This window comes from Schistocerca gregaria, chromosome 5, assembly GCF_023897955.1.
Source record: "Schistocerca gregaria isolate iqSchGreg1 chromosome 5, iqSchGreg1.2, whole genome shotgun sequence".
In the NCBI taxonomy this organism is placed as follows: domain Eukaryota; kingdom Metazoa; phylum Arthropoda; class Insecta; order Orthoptera; family Acrididae; genus Schistocerca; species Schistocerca gregaria.
This window is the reverse complement of record NC_064924.1, coordinates 423954697-423976912: the sequence shown is the minus strand read 5'-3', so window position 1 is coordinate 423976912 and position 22216 is coordinate 423954697. Positions and strand designations below refer to the sequence as shown.

The 22216-nt window shown below is 42.2% G+C and overlaps 1 protein-coding gene across 1 annotated transcript in view; it reads right to left on the bottom strand.

The window, feature by feature from the left end:
• LOC126273368 (uncharacterized) overlaps positions 1–22216 on the bottom strand; it is a 536417-nt gene that overhangs the window by 135502 nt on the left and 378699 nt on the right. The window contains exon 5 of the mRNA XM_049976918.1: positions 19006–19119. Coding sequence (XP_049832875.1) covers positions 19006–19119 — 114 coding nt within the window. The remainder of the gene's footprint in view (positions 1–19005; positions 19120–22216) is intronic.

Genomic DNA, 22216 nt, shown 5'->3' with positions numbered 1-22216 from the left:
TACCCCTTCTACCTTCAGAATTTGAATGGGATTCAAGTCAACATTTTCAAAAGCTTTCTCTAAATCTACAAGTGCTAAAAACGTGGGTTTGCCTTTTCTTAACCTATCCTCTAAAGTAAGTCGGCAGGTCATATCGGTTCGCGTGTTCCTACATTTCTCCGTAACCCAAACTGATCTTCCCCGTGGTTGGTTTCTACCATTTTTTCCATTCTCCTGTAACGAATTCGTGTTATTATTTTGCAACGATGACTTATTAAACTCATAGTTTGATAATTTTCACACCTATCAGCATCTGCTTTCTTGGAATTGCGATTATCACACTCTTCTCGAAGTCTGGGGGTATTTCGACTCTCTCATACATCTTCCATACCAAATGAAATAATTTTAACATGGCTGGCTATAATTTAATGCTGCTGAGGCTACCATCTAATAGTGATGATCGGGGGATGTTAAAAACCTATTTTAGTCAATCAGTACGTATTATTAATTAGCTCTCCGTTGTCTGCAGTCTCCGACACAGGCGCAGGTCATCCATGACCATTCTGTTTGAACAGGACGTCTATGCGAAGCACAGGGAAGTCCGGCGACACCTCCACAGCTAAACCGCACTCTCTCCCCTTATCGGATCAAAACTCCTGTGTCTCTGTAACAAGCTCCTTCTTATGTCTTTTAAACAGTTCTCAGGCACAAAATTACAAGTTATGACTCACGTCACGCACAGTATGACTTTCACATTATGATAAATAACTGTCGCATCCCTCTCGCAGATATACTACGACACACAAAAATAATCTTTGACGTGATGAATTTCTTAATCGCTAGAAACAGTTGGTTGCATATCACCAGCGTCTGCTACTCTGGTAAGACCCCAGCCTGACCCATCGTTAATTTTACTAATACCGACCCATTCTCAAAATACTGCAGCTTTCCTTGTAGCGACTTCGGCTAGCATCAGTGTAGTTCTTTGCACTGCAGTGCGCATGTGTTCGACGCGTCTCCTGCCGGAGGTGTTTTGATTTCGTGCCGTCAATTCAGTTCCCGCCCCGGCCGCCAGGAGCGGTGTGTTTTGACGCCATTCCCACGCTTGTTTATTCTTTGTGTTTTGCAACGTTCTTGTTATGTTTACTCTTTGTCTTTATTGTTACAGAACTACCATTCACGTTTTCTCATTGTATAGCTTAGTTATGGATAAAGAGTCACGCTTATTCTCACTCTCCGGCTCGTTATTCTTTCATTACGTTTAACGACGTACTGTAGAAGCTTGTAGACTGGGAGAATTAAGTTGCTTTCAATCTCCATAATTGTCCGTTATTTATTCTCATCGAAACCGACGGGTTAAGTGGTCGGACGAGTCGGACTCAGCCATACGGCCAAATCCACAATATCCTTCAACGACATGGAATCTGCTTAGCTTTCCACGTGCGCTATCCTCTTCAACTACGAATCTCCCACCAGCTTTTGTAACTACCATATTTCGATCAAAAATCGATGCACATGCATTCTGTCCCCTACCCTTGATGTCAACGACTGCCGAGATTGTACCCTAACCTCCAGTACTGGTACTCTGCTAATCCAATAGCAACACATGCCATCAACCCAGCGCCTATACGCTATATATCCTTTGATAATGAAGCTTACAGTCGACTCCAACGGCTAGACCGGATAATGTGTCTTGAATATACACACACTACCTCTCCCCTCTTCCTGCAATTGGGCTGCTTTCGATTTACTTGCATTTATAAACGCCAGCCAAGAAACAACACATAAAATAGCCGTTGATTTCCTATAAAACCCTAAATAACATCAGTACAATGCTTAACCTTCCATCTTCCAATGCATTTAATCGGGATTTTCCTTTTCATCCAGTTTTTCATTCCCCTACTGCACATACCTCATTTAAAAACCAATTGTCACCAGCATTTTAATTCTTTACTATTGTACTGTAAAAGTGTATTAAATATTTGATACATCGTTCAACGATCATTTAGTTCAATTTTAAAATAAATATTTTAGCACGCCTTTTCAAATTTATTTAAATACTGTTTAAAGAGAGAGCTGCAATTATGCCGCTGGAAGCATCAAACCTGGCATACGAAAACAGTGGGTCCAGAAAATAATAACACAAGATGAAAAAAAAACTTTCATTCCATAGTGATTATGTTAGAGTCGACGGCACAAGATTCGAATACCGAGGGATGGAAGAAATTCCGCTGAATATCAAGAACAATATTTGCTTATGGCGTTGTTATCCACAGTACAAACGGGAACAAACTACTGGCCACACTGAGTGAAATGAATGGTCTACTGGCCATATAATAAAACAGAGAGTAAACTGAAGAAAGACGAAAGTAATGAGGAGTAGCAGCAATGAGATTAGTGAGAAACTTACCATCAGAATTTGTGGCCACGAAGTAGACGAATTGCAGTAGCTGTGCTACTTCTGAAGCTAAACGACGCATGATGGATCATGGGACATTAAAAGCAGACTAGCATAGGCAAAAAAGGATTCCTGTCTAAAAGCACTTTGCTAATAAGGAACACATGCCTTAATTTGAGAATAACGTTTCTGTGAATGTACATTTGGACACAGCGTTGCATGGAAGCGAATCACGGACTATGGGGAAACCGTAAGAGAAGAGAAGCGAAGCATTTGAGATGTGGCGCTATCGAAGGATGTCGAAAATGTAGTGAAATGAGGAGGTTCTTCGCTGGATCGGCGAGGAAAGAAATATTTGGCAAACGCTGACAAGAAGAAGCGGCACGATGATGGTGCATGTGTTAAATTTCAGGGAATAACTTCGATGGCGCTAAGCGAGCTGTAGAGAATAAAAACCTCAAAGGAAGATAGACATTGGAATATATCCCAACAAGTAATCGAGGATGTTGGGTGTACACGCTAATCTGAGATGAAAAGATTGACACAGGAGAGGAAGTTGTGGTAAGCCACATCGTACCACTTAGAGGACTGATAATCATCCGCCCCCCTTCCCACCCCACCCCCCACAAAAAAATATGTGTATGAAACTGTCAGATCACATTCTCTTTCTTCTTGCCCTCATACCAACTGCCACCGTTCTCCACCTGTCTATGATGCTTGCTTCTTCCTCGTTTCCCCAAACTGAGCCGAAACGGCAGATATTTTCCGTTGCTACTCCTCAATCAAAGTGTTTCTGTTACATGATCTACAGTTCCAGGAGAGCGCCTCTTAGTTTTGCAGTGTTTACCCCATCGCAACCCCCCCCCCCCCCCCCCCACCTAAAGTGAAAACATTTCCTACAAGACTGCCAACAAATACTCATTAACCTGTAATATCTCCCATACTTCTCACTCAGCTAAATGTGATTTAGAAAATAATAATTAAGTTGAACTTGAAAGACTGTATTAAGTTTGTCTGGCTGGACGTAGACAAAACTACACTGACGTGTTTTGCGCTGTTGCCAGTGTTTTTGTACTGATTTAGAGATAGAATGACTGAAGAATGAATTAGTAGTTGCTTTGTATTGAGAGAATTCGTCGTACTAACATTGTTTTGTCAGCTTTATAACCGTTTATAGCTCGGAAAATTTAGACCTAGATCACAGTTATCCAAAAGTAACTAACAAAAAATGTGTCCGAAAATACGATTTGGACACGTTAAATTGAACTTTTAAGGCGCGAGTAGACACTGCTGAACCTAGTAGCTGCCGTGTTTTGAAGAAATTGATACTACTGGGGAAATTTAAATAGATTTTTCGATGTGTACAACACGTAAAATTTCTCCCTACGATGCAGCTATCGAGATTTCGAATAACACGACTTGTTTTTAAGAAAATCGCTAGATACACTAAACATTCACTCGAGTAACACGAATCGGAACTACGAAAAATATGCAAAAGAAAATAAATTCACAGTTCAGTTTGAATTTTAAATAATGATAGTTCACCTTGTATATTGACCATTTTACGCACCTTATAATGTAAACGTAGTAAGCATACTTGATAGCGAAAAAGAATGACGATGACTTAACTCTGAGACATGTCACAAACAAACGTAACATTTTCGCATTTTTCTCCTCGAAAGTGGAAGCCGAAGTGATTTAGGTAGTGTGTAAGTCTAGGGACCGATGACCTCAGCAGTTTGGTCCCTTAGGAATTCACACACATTAGAACATTTTCGGCACGTTGGTGTCTACCAGCAGGACAATGCAACGTGTCACACAGCTCGCAGTAGTACGTGATTCGAAGAGCACCAGTATGAGTTTATATGGCCACCGAGCTCCCCGGCTTTAAACCCAATCGAGAACCTGTGGGACCACCTCGATCGAGCAGTTCACTCCTTGTATCCTCAGCCGACGAATGTAGCGCAGCTGGGCACGGCAGTAGAGTCGTCATGGCTTCATATTCCTATCGGTACCTTCCATAATCTCACTGACCCTCTTCCTGCTCATCTTACAGCGGTCCGCGCTGCAAAAGCTGGCTGTTCAGGCTTTTGACAGATGGTCACATTAATGGAACTGGACCGTGTGATAAGCACCTCCGGCGTTTGAGAAGACGACTGCACCGAAACTACAAGAGATGCAGGAAAATGACGCACATCAGTGGAAAGAGCACCTCTACAAATTTTAATTCACGTTACAAGTGCTCAGTACAGGAGTTGTTTGTCGCATGGTACAAAAGGTTCTAAGCACTATGGCACTATCAGTCCCCTAGACCTATAACTACTTAAACTTAACTAACCAAAGGCCATCACACACATCTATGCCCGAGGCAGGATTCGAACCTGCGACCGTAGCAGCAGCGCGGTTCCGGACTGAAGCGCCTAGAACCGCTCGGTCACAGGGGCCGGCACACGTGGCACACGTGACACTGATATGCGTCGTTTTTCTGTATGTTTTATAGTTTTTGTACAGTTGCCATCTGAAACCCTGGAAGTTCAAATGAATAATCCTTTATAAGAAGGGGAAAAAATGAGGTTGCAAAATTACAGACCAACTGCGAGAACGTCAGTTTAGTTTAGAATTCTTGAGCGTATTCTAAGTTCGGATATAATTATATTTCTTGAAAGAGAAAAGCTGTTATTCACAAATCAACACGTATTTATAAAGCATCGCTCGTGCGACATTCTACTTGCCGTTCTCTAGCACGATATCCTGCGAACCCTGGGTGAAGAAGGATAATAGGCAGATTCAATATTGTAAGTAGGCTGTTTAGGTCTTTATGTTGGTAACGCCACTTAGCTCTCTATTAAAATCGCTGACTGCGCTTTGTGTAGTCTGTGGCTGTTTGGACTCGTTGTTGGAAGTTATTCGCCTGTGTAATGTTGGACCGTTGGATGTGAACAGCCCGTAGGTTTGGGCAGTTGGAGGTGAGCCGCCAGCAGTGGTGGATGTGGGGAGAGAGATGCCAGAGTTTTGAGAAGTTACTATGAGAGCATGATCTGGACATCTGTCCGTCAGGAAAAGGAAATTTGTTTAATTGTATGTCACAAAAAACGCTATTAACATAAGTACATTGTTTGTTCTCTATCAAAATCTTTCATTTGATAACTATGCCTAAGAGTAGTGAAAGCCTTCAGTAGTTAGAATCTTTTATTTAGCTGGCAGTATTGTCGATCGCTGCATTGCAGTAGTTCGAGTAACGAAGATTTTTGTGAGGTGATTCGTGAAAGGTATAGGTTATCGTTAGTCAGGGCTATTCTTTTGTAGGGATTATTGAAAGTCAGATGCGTTGCGCTAAAAATATTGTGTGTCAGTTTAGTGATGATCAGAATATGTAAAGAGAAAACTGTCTGAATACGTTGAGTTTTGCTCAGCTGTTTGAAAATCAAAGAACGTAAGAGTTTTTCCAGCACTATCATTATTTACTTACAAATGAGAAGTTTCAATATTTTTAGATTCCTCGGAAGCATCTGACACAGTGACTCACTATAGACCGTTAACAAATGTCCGAGCATACGGAACAATTTTTCATGTAGGCGAATGTCTCGAAGACTTTTTAAGTAATAGAACCCAGTACGTTGACCTTGACGTGAGCCTCGTCAGAGACAAGAGTGTTGGGGAACTGTGATAGGACTGCTTATGTTCTCTGTACACACAAATTATATGACGGATAGGGTGAGCAGTAATCTGCGACTGTTGCCAATGACGTTATAGATTACGAGAAAGTGTCACTGTTGAATGACTGTAGGAGGATACAGGGTAATTTGGGTAGAGTTTCTGTTTGATGCGATGAATGACACCTTATTACAAATGTGGAAAAATGCAAGTTAACGCAGATGAGTAGCAAAAACAATCCAGTAAGCTTCGAAGGTAGTGGATTAAATCACCTCGATTAAATATCTAGGTGTATCGCCGCAAATCAACATGAAATGTAACGATCACGTAAGGTCGATTCTGTGGAAGAATGATGGACGACTCTGATTTATTGCGAGATTTATAGCAAAGTTTAGCGCTCCTATAAAGGAGACCTTCCAAGAACCTTGTGCGTCCCATTTTTCGGTAATTATCGACTGTTTCGGTTCCTCGCCACGTGGAGTTAATAAAATACTTCGATGTAATTCAGAAGCTTGCTGTTACATTTGTTACCATAGATTCAATCAACAAGCGAGTATTACGGAAATATACCGTGAAGTAAAATGGGAAATCCTGGAGGGCAAAATGGTTCTGAGACAGTTTAGAGAACCGGCGTTAGCGACGGACTGCAGAACGACTGTGCTGCCACCAACGTAAATCTTGCGAAGACAAATCAGTGCTTATACGAGAGCAGATAACAGTCGTCCTGTTCCATTTCATGCCTCTAGGTATTGATTTGTATGACATGACAAAATGGTTCAAATGACTCTGAGCACTATGGGACTTAACGTCTGAGGTCATCAGTCTCCTAGAACTTAGAAATACTTAAACCTAACATACCTATGGACAGCATACACATCCATGCCCGAGGAAGGATTCGAACCTGCGAGCGTAGCGGTCGCGCGGTTCCAGACTGTAGCGCCTAAAACTGCTCGGCCACTCCGGCTGGCTGACAGGACAATCAGACTTAAATGTGTGCCCAGTGTTTTTGTAAACTGCTCGCTAAACAAAGGCCCTTTAGACACGAAAGCAATTTGAATCCTATTTAATAACTGATTTGCAATGTCTAGAAAAACAGACACTTGCAAAAGAAGTCAGAAGTGCGGAACACACACACACACACACCAATTTTTATACATATAGATGGCAACTGCCTGGGAGCTTTGGGAGCTTCTGGCAGTCAGTCTGCCAAGAGATGAACACCATATACAAAAGGACGTGAGCTACCTGTGTCTGTGTGAGTACCTAACGGTTATTTTTCCTGGTAATCTCTATTATTAAGTCTACCACTCTCACAACGATCTAATGTCAAGCCCCCACAGCCCACATGACAGCTAATTGAGACGTACAACGCAGCAGTCTGCTTTTAGGTCAGTAGAATTACCTCTCTGAAAGTCCGTTAGCTCTTCATCCTGTTGTCTCATTCTTCTACCAGCTATTTGTATTGTTCGTGTATACGGTATGTGTCTTTCGTGTAGGCTGACATAGGCCTTCCAGAAAATCATTGACACATGGCGCAAACGAAGCTGGAATACATAATTCTTATGAAACGTTTGTCAACGTGTTATCTCAGAAATGTGTAGCTGCTTAGCATTCAACGATTCAGCTATACCCAAGCTTTCCTGATTATGAACTGGAGGCTTTGTCTTTGCGCAGATGGCGCGGTTACGTTCCAGAATATTCCGCTCTCTAAATATTGCAGTAATGTCTACTTACAAGGGAATGGTCCAATAAGACACTCTGCAATTTTTTACACAATAAGACAACGAAAGAAATGCACTGCCAAAATTTTAACTGCTAAGAGGCACTGCAATTATTTTGTCGAAAATGTTGAAGCTACACAGTTTTGCCGCGCGAAGAACAGCTTATAACAGCGGTTTGCACAGTCCTGCCCACCTAGAGCAAGACTCGGTGAATCACTCACTCAGCGCCGCATAGCGGAATTGTCCGGAGTTCATAGACACTAATTTTAAGCACCTAAAGCCCGGTTTACAGTGAAGCGAAGAGAAGAAACACCTGCGAATGAGCATTTGCAGAAAATTCACTACCGTTCCTGTGTATGAGGGTAGCATCGTTTGAAAGGAAGAGACCACGAGGTAGCGATCATTGCCTATGAACGCTGTGTTGTTAATTCTTAGTTTTGAATCTAATATTCGTCATACAGGATACAACTCTATCTTGTTAGAGCCACAATGCGAAACTCAGATATTCACTGAAGATTTGAAAATTATTTTGCATGGCGAGCGCACTGTTCTTGACGGTGTATGCAAAATGGCGCAGGGAAGGAAGCGTGACATGCGTGGAGATCATGCACTTTACACATTATTGCGTCTCCCACTCTGCTTAGCACTGGTCCAAAATTTTCCTTGTATTTCGGCTCCATTTTTCCTGGCCTCTCATTACTATTGAGGGAAAATTTATAAACAGAACAATAATTACCGACGTCGAGCATCATCTCAAGAGTTGACACAGCTAGCACTTCCACAACGCGTGTAAGGTCTATTGATCATATTCCTTTTTTTTCTAAAAATGGTCTAGTGGCAAAGCGCGCACTTCGTGGTGCAGAGGTTGGGGGGGGGGGGGGGGGTCAAATCCCGTTCAGGCTACAACTTATTCAATGTGATTTTTAACCGAGCATTCACCTCTCACAGATGTTGGAGTAGCCGAAGAAGTGATGTAGTTCGGATTGCTCGTTAAACTGCAGGTCTCCACTTTCTGATTAGGCAACAGGAGAAGATTCGAGTCACGTAAGTAGCTGCAGTGGCGTCCAGTTGAAAGCCCTGCAAGAGACCTACCGAGTACACCAAACAGTTCTCTTTTGCTCGTGCTTGTTAGTTTGTTTGCTCCGGTAAAAATCTCGCTTAAACTATACAAACATTTTTTTGAATAACTTCATATCGACAGTTCAATTCTTGCACATGTAATTCTGGTAAAAGTGTGGCTAGCAGAGAAAATAAAATCAAGGCGCTGTTTGATGTCACAGGCGACTTCCATCAATTTGTAATTTGTTGAAATGAAATGTATCTTGCAGTACCACATTTTATAACAATTCCTGTAGGCCATTCCTTATAATAATGTTTGAATTATGTACATTTGACTATCAGTGAAACGGTTCTATGTTTATTTCCTGCAGTCATCACAAAAATGAAAAGTGTTTATTGAATGATACAAACATTTTCCCAGTAAACAGAACTGGGATGAAGTCAGACATGGTCCCGGCCATTGTTGTGCATATTGCACTGCACACCAGGCATGCTTGATCACAATCGTAAAGCTTGGCGAAGAAAACTGGTAATGCACAAATGACAAAGCTTAAGAGTACAGTTCCGCTAATAAAACTGAAATGAGAGAGTAGTATCGGAAATTATGTTGCCTGATAATTTCCCGAGAAGTGCTTTCCACTGTTGAAAAAATTCCTTATCGAGAGGTTGAATCGCACTACTAGTTCCAGGCGGAATCCACATTACATCTTCAGATTTTCCGTCGTCCTCCACAAAAACATAGGCGTCGTTATGTCCAGACCATGATCCAACAAAAAACGAATGTCGATATCATTCGAATGAATGTCATAGAAACCACCTAAAAAATGACTCGTATGGACGTCCTCAGGAGAAGTAGGATATTTCGGCTGGAAATCACGTTCTTCATACTTCATTATTGCTAAATTGAGAATGTTAATTGGATTCCACATTATTGTGAAACTGGAAGAAGAAAAAAAGATACTATTGGTAGGCTTGGCTTACGAAACAATCATTTTACAAGGTGATCAAAAAGTCGGTATAAATTTGAAAACTGAATAAATCACGGAATAATGTAGATACAGAGGTACAAATTGACACACATGCTTGGAATGGCATGGGGTTTTATTAGAACCAAAAAACTACGAAGGTTCAAAAAATGTCCGAGAGATGGCGCTTTATCTGATAAGAATAGTAATAATTAGCATAACAAAGTAAGACAAAGCAAAGATGATGTTCTTTACAGGAAATGCTCAATATGTCCACCATCATTCCTCAACAACAGCTGTAGTCGAGGAATAATGTTGTCAACAGCACTGTAAAGCATGTCAGGAGTTATGGTAAGGCATTGGCGTCGGATGTTGTCTTTCAGCATCCCTAGAGATGTCGGTCGATCACGATACACTTGCGACTTCAGGTAACCCAAAGCCAATAATCGCACGGAGTGAGGTCTGGGGATCTGGGAGACCAAGGATGACGAAAGTGGCGGCTGAGCACACGATCATCACCAAACGACGAACTCAAGAGATCTTTCACGCGTCTAGCAATATCGGCTGGAGCGCCATCCTGCATAAACATCGTACGTCCCAGCTGGTGTTTATCAGCCAGGCTGGGGATGATGCGATTCTGTGACATATCGGTGTTCCTCTCACCCGTCACGGTAGCAATTACAAAACCAGAATCACGTATTTCCTCGAAGAAAAAAGGCCCGATAATGGTAGATGTGGTAAATCCAACCCATACCGTGACTTACTCGCCGTGCAATGGAGTTTCCACGACAGTTCTAGGATTTTCGGTAGCCCAAATTCTGCAGTTGTGCGCGTTGACAGATCCTCGGAGCGTGAAATGAGTTTCGTCGGTCCACAACACGTTACTCAACCAATCGTCATCTTCCGCCATCTGACGAAACGCCCACACCGCAAATGCCCTCCGCTTCACAAAATCGGTACGTAACAGTTCATGATGCCGATGGATTTTGTACGGATAGCATCGGAGGGTACGCCTAAGTGCCAACCAAGCAGTAGCGTATGGAATGCCGGTGCGACGTGCGACTGCACGAGCGCTGACTTCCCCGTGCATAGACGAACCCTGAACTGTCTCAGCAACATTACGCCTTGTGCTCGGTCGGCCACTACAGGGTCTATCGTCTAAACAATCCGTGGCTTCGAACTTCGAAATCATTCTCGCCACAGCTGCATTTGTCAACGGTCCTTTACCCGTTCGAATCCCCTTCCTATGGCGATAGGATCGTAACGCTGAACTAGCACATTCCCCATTCTGATAATACAGCTTCACTAAAAGCGCCTTTCCAGGTAACGTCAACATGCTGCGACTGCTGGCGCATCTGATACTCTCTCTCATTACAGCTCCGTTTATACCCAATTGTCATGCACAGTCACTGACGTTTTTGACGTTTTGCTGTCCAGCACCATCTGTCCGACATTTTGTGAACTTTTTTGGGTTCTAATAAAAGCTCATATCATTCCAAGCATGTGTGTCAATTTTTACCTCTCTATCTACATTATTCCGTGCTTTATTAAGTTTTCAAATTTATACTGACTTTTTGATCACCCGGTGCGTATACCTGTTCGTGTGTAAAGGAGAATTTAACGTAGACTGCAGCGGCGATGGGAATTTGGATCGAGGAGGGAGGCGTGCCAGGGTAATCGGTGCAGTTATGTGAACCGCTGTACCAACGTGGCTTAGTGGCTAACGAAACTATCCAGTTAGCACGAGATCTGGGTTTGATTCCCAACCTTGGTTCACATTTCCATTCGCCACTTCAGTCTATATACGTAAGATCATACCTGTATGAGACCAGTAAAGTCTCTGAAATTGTGTCATTTCATTTATGTAAAACTGCTTTATCTTGTTGGAAAATGTGACAGGGATCTCGAAGATACAGCACAACCATCAGCCGTAACACGCCAGATATGTAACTCCTACTGTCTAAATTACTGGCTCCGCAGACTCTGGATAATCATGTTGTGAATCCAGTGGCACCCCAGACCGTCACTCCAGGGCACCGGGCCCGTATGACGGCGTCGCATCCAGTCTGGTAACATCCGTTACCCCCGTTCCATTCACAGGTAGATACGTCCACGTGGTGGTGCACTCGTGTGTCGAATGTGGTCGCTGGGAGCACTAGACTGGTGCACCTCCTTCTCATGCCACGTCAAGGGAGTCTGTGCTACCAGCCAAAGTGTACTGTTGCTATTGCCTGGGATGATGATAGCCGCAAATATGGGGGACAAATGGAAAAAAGGTAAATCGTTTATTATTTAAAAAGTAACCGCCATAACTCTTAATACATTTACCCCCCACCCAACCCCCGTGAGAGGCGGTGGCCAATGCCGTCATCAAAAAATATTTGTGTTCGCAACGTAACCATGATTTTATCCAGACATGCACCTCTTCGTCGCCCTTGTAAGCCCACCCACATGTTCCCAAAGCTTTTTCGAGCATCTTGCAGAAGTTTCGCTGGGTTCGCTGGGGAACCTTACACATCATCCGTAGAGTCCAGTTCTCTCTCCATGTGGTTTACATATTTATGAGGCCCTAAAGAAAGACATTCGTCAATGTCCATTTGCCTCGGATGAAGAGGTCCACGCCTGGGTACAATCATGATTCCGTATGTAACTGCTAACATTTTTCCGTGAAGACCTCGACCACATTGGCTCACAACGGGAGAACTGTATCAACAGTTATGCCGATTCCTTTTGAAATTATAAAAATTTTACTTACTTTTTTCTGACTGTCTCGTTTTGCGATTGACTGCCCCTTACATACAGTTATGGCACGATATCCAGTACTGACCAACAGGAAATGATTAGTTTATACAAGATGTCCATAAATTATCCTTACAACTTCAGACTTTAATATCTTTAAAACTATACTAAAACTTAACAAATCATTTTCAACGTGTGATAGGTAACTCATAAAGCTGTTTTTTGACGCAAAATTGTACTTAAAAATATGATAAAATGAGGACGCCGCAGGAGAAAGCTCAGCTTGTAGCCTGGTTCACACAGACGACATTCGATGCAAAGTGCAACGAAACTCACGGATACTGTATGGAAGACAACCACCATCCCGACCAACTATTCGGGCCTGGCATTTATGGAAACAGGTAGTGTTTCCTGTAAAAAGGAGGTTGGTCACCCATCTGTTTCCGAGTCCAGTGTGGACAAGACACCTCATGCGTTTGCTAGAAGTCTGACAAAATCGGTGCCTATGGCGGTGAGAGAGTTGGAAATGAATCGATCAACAGCGCACAATGTATTTCATAAAAAGTTATGGCTACATCCCTATAACGTGGAGCCACTTCAGGCAATAAAGCCTATAGACAAACCTCAGTGAGTACAGTCTGCAGTGGATATGCTAGACAAGACTGACACAAACAATGACCTTCTGGACAGGATTTGTGTTTCCGATGAGGCAACGTTTCATGTATCCCACAAACTGTAATGCACAATTACATCATTGGACCATTCGTTTTCATGGAGTCTCCCATCAACAGTGGTGTTTACCTGGACATGCCACAATCGGGGCACCCTTATAACCTGAAGTCATATTCAAACAGGATGCGGCGCCCGCCCACTGGTCGCTAAATGTCTGTCAATTTTTAGATGAAAATTTCCTGGACAGTTGGATTGGATAAGATAGTCCAAATCTATGGCCGCCACGATCCATTGAATTCACCCCACCACATTTCTTCCTGTGTGGTTTTGTAAAGGATCTAGTGTACTGAACCAAGGTTAGATATCTACAGGACTTGAAGGCAAGAATTCGTATTGCATTTGAACGTGTCACTAAGGAGATCTTGAGAGGTGTTACCCAGAACTACATATGCTATGTTCGGCTAATGACTTTTTCTACATGAGGAAGTCGGAGACAGAATGTTCTTGTAACAGAGTGTGTAACCTATAAAGAGTTTGTACCCAGGGGGCCGTAGTAGAGATGACTGACAACAAAGGGAGATGAATAGGAGTCCATAAATGCTGAGAGCAGCAACCTGACTGAGTGATTTTGGAAAACAGTGTTCAGTGGTTCTTACCTGGAGATGGACTTCTGGCCGAAGCTCTCCCTCCTTCCATTTAGGGTTGGACAGAAGGGCGCCAGATGCCAGCCCATTACAGAAGATGGTTGGATGGCTGAAAGTGGGTGGACGGAGCCATTTAAGAGAGACTGGTGTAAACTGAGTTTTTGTTCAAATGGTGGGAATCTCATAAAACTCCATGCATTCTCGTGTTAGAAGCTGGGACAATAGGTCAGAGCGACTGGTGTATGTGTCTAGTGGAGGTAGTTCTGCGACCCCCTCCCACTCCTCTGATGGCAGGAAGTCGCCAGATTTTTAACTGAGCGGCATGGGCACGACTGCCTAGGAAGCTTAACAGCCTTCTTCCAGAAATTGAAAATAGTCGGCCTGTAAAGATTAGATTACTCAGTAAATGGAGGATTGTGGTCCCATCTAGGTACATGTTTTTTGCCAAAACACCAAAATGTGGCCATCCTTATCATGAGAACAACGCCACTTTAGTCTGAAATCTTCTTTGATGCCTCCCTAGTCTAAAATCTTCTTTTTCAGACAAGAGAGGTTTGGAGTCGCTGACTGGCTCCCCTTAGGATATGCAAAGTATAGGCTTCCTCCCCCAGTGCAGGAACCCCAGAGCTGTGTCTGGATTGGCTAACTGGGCCAACAGAACAGTCTTGAGGGGAGATTCAATTAGCACGAGCAGAGCTGATGACTGAACCAGTAAAGGTAATACAAAAGAACAACAAGCGAAGTCAAGGCGCGTCAATGCAGAGTCAGTGCTGATTGACTTTCCCTCGTATTAGATTATAACAAAGTTAATACTGCTAGCACAGTGAAACTGTAAGATGGTAGGATATTTCATTGTAGAACATTTAAGTGAAAACTTTCTACAGTCAAGATCGCTTCAATATTTTTTTTATTTACGATAACCGGTTTCCACAGACTTTGTTGTCATCTTTAAGTCTTTAAAATTTTTTGTTGCAAAATGTGTTCATTTTGATTTGGAACCTCATGCCAAGATGCCACTCTAGTAGATAAAACTTACCACATTATACAAAGCAAAGCACTCCGTCTTCAGACCACAAGTGGCCCATCCGACCGCCGTGTCATCCTGAGATGAGGATGTGGATAGGAGGGGCGTATGATCAGCACACCGCTCTCCTGGTCGTCACGATGGCATGGCATCCCGGATGGTCACTCATCCAAGTGCGGGCTTCACCCGACAGCGCTTAACTTCGCTGATCTGACGGGAACCGGTGTATCCACTACGGCAAGGCCGTTGCCCACATTATGTTTATATATATACACTCCTGGAAATTGAAATAAGAACACCGTGAATTCATTGTCCCAGGAAGGGGAAACTTTATTGACACATTCCTGGGGTCAGATACATCACATGATCACACTGACAGAACCACAGGCACATAGACACAGGCAACAGAGCATGCACAATGTCGGCACTAGTACAATGTATATCCACCTTTCGCAGCAATGCAGGCTGCTGTTCTCCCATGGAGAAGATCATAGATATGCTGGTTGGACCAGCGTTCGTGGTGGACGTGCAGACCGCGTGAGACGACGCTTCATCCAGTCCCAAACATGCTCAATGGGGGACAGATCCGGAGATCTTGCTGGCCAGGGTAGTTGACTTACACCTTCTAGAGCGCGTTGGGTGGCACGGGATACATGCGGACGTGTATTCTCCTGTTGGAACAGCAAGTTCCCTTGCCGGTCTAGGAATGGTAGAACGATGGGTTCGATGACGGTTTGGATTTACCGTGCACTATTCAGTGTCCCCTCGACGATCACCAGAGGTGTACGGCCAGTGTAGGAGATCGCTCCCCACACCATGATGCCGGGTGTTGGCCCTGTGTGCCTCGGTCGTATGCAGTCCTGATTGTGGCGCACACCTGCACGGCGCCAAACACGCATACGACCATCATTGGCACCAAGGCAGAAGCGACTCTCATCGCTGAAGACGACACGTCTCCATTCGTCCCTTCATTCACGCCTGTCGCGACACCACTGGAGGCGGGCTGCACGATGTTGGGGCGTGAGCGGAAGACGGCCTAACGGTGTGCAGGACCGTAGCCCAGCTTCATGCAGACGGTTGCGAATGGTCCTCGCCGATACCCCAGGAGCAACAGTGTCCCTAATTTGCTGGGAAGTGGCAGTGCGGTCCCCTACGGCACTGCGTAGGATCCTACAGTCTTGGCGTGCATCCGTGTGTCGCTGCGGTCCGGTCCCAGGTCGACGTGCACGTGCACCTTCCGCCGACCACTGGTGACAACATCGATGTACTGTGGAGACCTCACGCCCCACGTGTTGAGCAATTCGGCGGTACGTCCACCCAGCCTCCAGCATGCCCACTATTCCCCTCGCTCAAAGTCCGTCAAGTGCACATACGTTTCACGTCCACGCTGTCGCGGCATGCTACCAGTGATAAAGACTGCGATGGAGCTCCGTATGGCACGGCAAACTGGCTGACACTGACGGCGGCGGTGCACAAATGCTGCGCAGCTAGCGCCATTCGACGGCCAATACCGCGGTTCCTGGTGTGTCCGCTGTGCCGTGCGTGTGATCATTGCTTGTACAGCCCTCTCGCAGTGTCCGGAGCAAGTATGGTGGGTCTGACACACCGGTGTCAATGTGTTCTTTTTTCCATTTCCAGGAGTGTATAATTCTACTGTACGTGTGTATGACACTGAACGCCTCCTAAACGGCTGGACCGATTTGAATGAATTTTTTAGTATGCCTTTGGGTGGCGCCCTGGATGGTTTAGATTCACAAATCATCCCGCTAGATGGCACTGCAGCCGGTATCTAGGTTATTTATCTACACTGCAACTAAACGGCGGGATCGATTATTTGAATGAATTTTTGTGAATGTATTCAATTGGGGGCCTGGATGATTTAGATTCACAAATCAGCCCGGCAGATGGCGCTGCAGCCGGTATCTGGGTTATTTATCTGTACTGCAACTGAACGGCTGGATCGACTTGAATGAATTTTTGTCTATGCATTCAAGTGGGGGCCTGGAAAATTTACCTTCTTAACCCAGAACGGTAGGTGGCGTTGCATTTTTGTGTGCAATATTGAGCGAATTATATTCAGATATACGTTGCGTGCATAGGATTTCGTTTATTTTTCGACATTTTAATTTGAGTGTATTATATTAAGTGTGTTCTGTTATTCTGACGTTTTAATTTTTTTGGTGTGTTTTGATATTTCAGGTGTCGCATTTCAGTGAATATTAAGTGTATTATATTCACATATCAATTACGTACATAAAACAATGCCAGGTCTTCGTGAAGGAGAAGGAAATATTGGTCGACGGACTCGGAATTCATTATTAGTTCAGAACCGTCGGTTAAATAGATCGGCTGAAAATCAACTGAGGGACAATGAAAATTTAAGAAACCAGGATGCAATCAGATGTGCTTATGAAAGTCAAGAGCAACGCAACGAACGCCTTCGAGCTAATGCATTGAGACAAAGACTGGCCCGTCAACGAGTCACCGACACATTCAGAGCACGTGAACAACAGCGTTTGCAAGTGTATCGCTCATTAACACGTGCATCACTTCTTCGCCTTGCGTTTGAATATGAGTCGGACATCGACTATTTGTCACATTCACTAATTGTAATGGGTGCTATGAACAAACAATGCCAACACTGTCATGCACTCAAATACGTCTGTTGTATTACCACCGTTTAATTCGCCGCCAGAAACATTGAAAACGCTATTGGCTGGAGCTATATCTCAGTCTAAATAGTTTTTGCGTAAAATTCGCAAATTCAATTCGTGCTTTCAAATGACATCATTTGGAGTAACAAAAATCGTTCAGAATGAAGATGGTCGCAATTTTCAATCAACGTTTAAGATTCAAGGCCAAGTGTATCATCAAATTGGTTCTTTAATGCCGATGCCTGATACCGCCTCAAAACTTATACAAATCTACTTCATGGGTGATGACGAGCACAAATAAAAGCACGCTGCCAGTACAACCATATCGAGCAGATGGAGGAGCAAGAAATTGTGGGTATTTTAGAACCGTTTTTAAAGAATCACAACGGTCCATACCGTTTCAAACAGACTGCAAAACGACAACTATACGATCGTCATAAAAGCAGACAAAGTACTATCTGGGCAGCACAAGGGCCGATGTAATGCAGCGACCGTTAATGAAATTGCAGTTGTTATGGTTGGCGACGCATTTGAACGTCGAGATATATGAATCCAACGCAGAGATAACACAGTGCATACGATTGAAGACAGCCATCGCTCTTACGAAGCTTGCAATATCCATTGATATTTTGGGAAGGAGAAGATGGATATCATTTATATATCAAATAAAGAAATCCAACAACAGGTACAAACTACACATGTCATTACCTAATATTTTATTTTTATGCAAGGTCAAACAATGTCGATTTGTGGGTTGGATCTAGAAAATCCGGTCTTTTCACATGGCCAAGTATATGTGGCGTGTTCTCGAGTTTGAAAACCGTCAAGTTTATTCATTTTTACTCATCAGGAACTGATTAAAAATAATGTTCATCAACTCGCATTAAGATAAAATTAAACAAACATTATTGATTACAACGAATTGCTTTTAGAAAAATTGATGTTATTCCAAAATAAAGAATAATGAAATTGTTATTTTATTTGTCTTTCATTTCATACTTTGTTTAATACTCTAATCGCTTGAAATATCATGCAGGACAACGTCTGTCGGGTCCGCTAGTACAATTATATGTCCTAAATAAAATACTTATAAAATGACGTTACAGTCATCTGTGAGCGTTTCATATATGGGCATGGCCATGTACCCAAGGTGCTTCTTAGCGTACGGTTTCTGGATTGCAGCTAACAAAATGTTTATGCTGTTTCATTGTAATTGTATAATTTATGACAAACCTTTGTATAATGTGCTACATATTGTCCACTAACATGGGCGCTTGGCGTTAGATTCCAACTCAAAATGAACACGTTTAATAACAAACAATTTTGAAGACCTGAAGATGATAGCAAAGCCTGTCGAAATGGTTGTTGTAAATAAAGAAGTATGTATGTGAGTTAGACATTACAAAGTTTTTAACGGGAAGTAGTGTAATGTAGCATTTGTTCAGATTTTCCTCCTTCTCATTTGCTGTAGACAGGTTTGACATTGCGCGACTCACCGGGCAGGGCGATGTCGGCGCTGGGGTGGACGATCTGCCCGCGCAGCGGCAGGAAGACAAACGGCAGCTTCTGCGGCGGGCCCGGCGGCGAGCGGAAGTCCAGCACGGGGCACTCTGGAACAGGAGACACGTCCAATCCCACTTTGTTCGCTGCGATTTACATCTCGTAGATGCAAGCTCCACGAGACAACCCGGGTACAACTGGTATCTCTGTTCTTTGCTATTGTCTTGATACCTTTATTCTGTTTCAACGTGCAGATAAAATTCAACACGAATGGAGAAACTTAGATGAAATCTGAAAGTAGGCTTTAACCCTTTGAATGCCAATGGGTTCTGCCTGAAACCACCATTTCATTAATTATTTTTTGAAGAACCAGTGCCTTTCGCATGAAATCATCGATGCCATTCCAAGACAGAGGCATCTATTGGTGCACTGAGGTACTACTATGAATGCTGTGAATTGTAGCAGGCACTCAGCGTTCAAAACAACAGTCAACACGGAGACTGTGCTGCGTGATTGCATGAGATTGTCACACATGATTTCTTTTAATAGTGATCATTTTGAGGAGTTTATTGACACTGGAAGTAAGTATCTCTAAAGTTCGTGTAAATTTGAGTTTATGCTACTAGGGATATGAGTAGTTTCGAAATGATATCACTGGCGCAGTATGTACTTTTGATATGAAGTTAATAAATTTTAACTCCATAATTGTTTGTTATTTAGGGTAGAATTTTTTAGGCGGTATGAATTCATGGGCGTTTCGAGATGAGGGACTATTTCCAGGAAAAATGAGAAATCGCTTTAGAATATATCTCATGAAATAAAGGGTGAGTGAAAACAACAAATCCCTGTAGCTCCAGAGTAGAACCACAAATTTGAAACAATTGATTCTTTACTTTTTCAAATTTCTTCTTTTATTACTCTATTACTAAGATGACAACCATTGATTTTGTGAAAATTTTAAAATTAATTTTTTTGTGTTTTTAGAACACCAAAGGATTAAAATTAATTGTAATAAGGCAAAACGATATAGAACGCAAACAATGGGAAAGTACAGGAGAAAACTTCATTATGAAACTGGAAGAAGTAATTTCCGCATTGTAGAGCCTGCAGCGTAATACAGGTCACAGAATGACATTTTAATGAATATTTATTTACTGTTAACTGCTTAAACTTTATTGTTCTTCCGTGCGATAAGCTTATTTCGGCGTTATTGCTATTTTCTAGTACAATCTGCAACCATTATACGTAATATAGATACTGTTAATTAGACGGTATTTTAGACAGAATATATACAGGGGTATACTTACGTTAAAGAAAAGCACATACATACCTGCCACTTATATGGGAAATATTTCAAATAAACTAAATGCCTTGTTAGAAAAGACATTTTTACAACATCTAACAACTTAGGAGCCAAAGTCCATTCAGCAAAAACCACAATACCAGAATACTCATATCGCGGAGTACACAAAATTAATTGTGCAAATTGCTGAAAATATTCTGAACAAAAGGGATGTTGCTTCTACATCAAATATAGAGAGCAAACAAGAGATTCCGACATTAACCCGTCATCTTCTTTCTATAGTTCAAACCTACAAACATAAACATTGCGTAACATTACTAAATGCATTGCATAACATTACTAAATGAATCAACACGAATATTCTGGAAGAGACAAATTTACTTACACATAAAAAACAAATCCCAAGAAATTCTAAACATGCAAACAGATCTAAAGCATCAACACCTTTTAGAAATAATTATTATCTTTTTGAAACGATAAATCACATTACAGCATACACCAAAGACTGCACAAACAACAACTTAAACCATAGTATCTTTGTTATGGATAATCAAATGTAAAGATACAAAATCTCTGAAAGTAGCTATGAATCTGTCAAATATTACGCAAAATACGTAATTATTCACGATATAAGACAGCAAGAACGTATACAAGTCCAACCATATGAAAGTCTACCATATAAATACTCTATAAAAACGTAACGCAAGCAAACTTGGATCAAGCTACTAACCTGTCAAGATACAACCAACTGTGAAATCTTACGGAAAATTTATACTTGTTCATGATATGACAGCAAGAAAATAGTGACAAGCAACAGTTACAGTATGTACATACGTTATGAACAACTTAACGTAAGTATGCCTCCATACATATTCTATCTAAAGTACCATCTTATTGACGGCATCTATACTACGCATAATGATTGTAGGATGTAACAGAAAATGACAGCAACGTCGAAATAAGCTTACAGTACGGGAGAACAATAAAGGTTAAGCAGCTGACAGGAAATAACTATTCATTAGAACTGAAAGAAGTGTCTGATCAAGTCTGGCGAGCCAGAAAAGTCCGTAAAGATTGGAAGACGGCAATTATACACTAATTAAATACAAAAGCAAGTAAGACAGATCCGAACAACTATCGTGAAATCTCACTGCTTTCAGTTTCGCACAAAATTCTTTTCGAAGTTCTTCTCAACCACACAGAGTCACGACTAGGTGCTTAGCTCACCAACACCTGATAAATTGTAGCGAAATAAGGATAAGTCGTTACAAATGTCGTGTTAAAAAGAAAAAATAATTATTTAAATAAAAACTTTTTAATATAACTCGTTTTTAAAACAGACTAGAAGTACAAATTAATTTCTGCTAGCCCATGCAGATTCCTAAACCCGTCCAGAATAACCTGATAAATTGTAAGGACTATGTCTATGGGATTATGAATCTGTACAGGGCAAGGAGAAATAGTTTTACACTTTTTATTCCGTTTTAAAAACGTGTTATGTTAAGAAATTTTAAATTAAATGATGACTGATTATTCTGCTCTTTAGTCTTGTGTGCGCGAAATTTTTCAACTGATTTCCAACATTTTAATGATACATGTCAACAGAGAGATGTGGCAAATTTCAAGTTTATTTCAGTTTCTATTCACCTGAGTCCATCAGTAGTTCCTTTGGCCTACGTGTATCTCGTGAAAAGATCTTGAAGGTAAAAATTATAGAGATTCGAGCTCACTCACCAACTTATAAGCGATAGTTATTGCGGCGAAACATACGCAACTGGAACAAGAGTACACAAAGTACCCTCTGCAACACACTAGACGCAAAAGCGAGTTAATATCACATCGTCATCCAGTTGTGGATTGTGTTGAAAGTTCAAGTCTCTAGCGCAATGGGAAGTTAGTTTAAA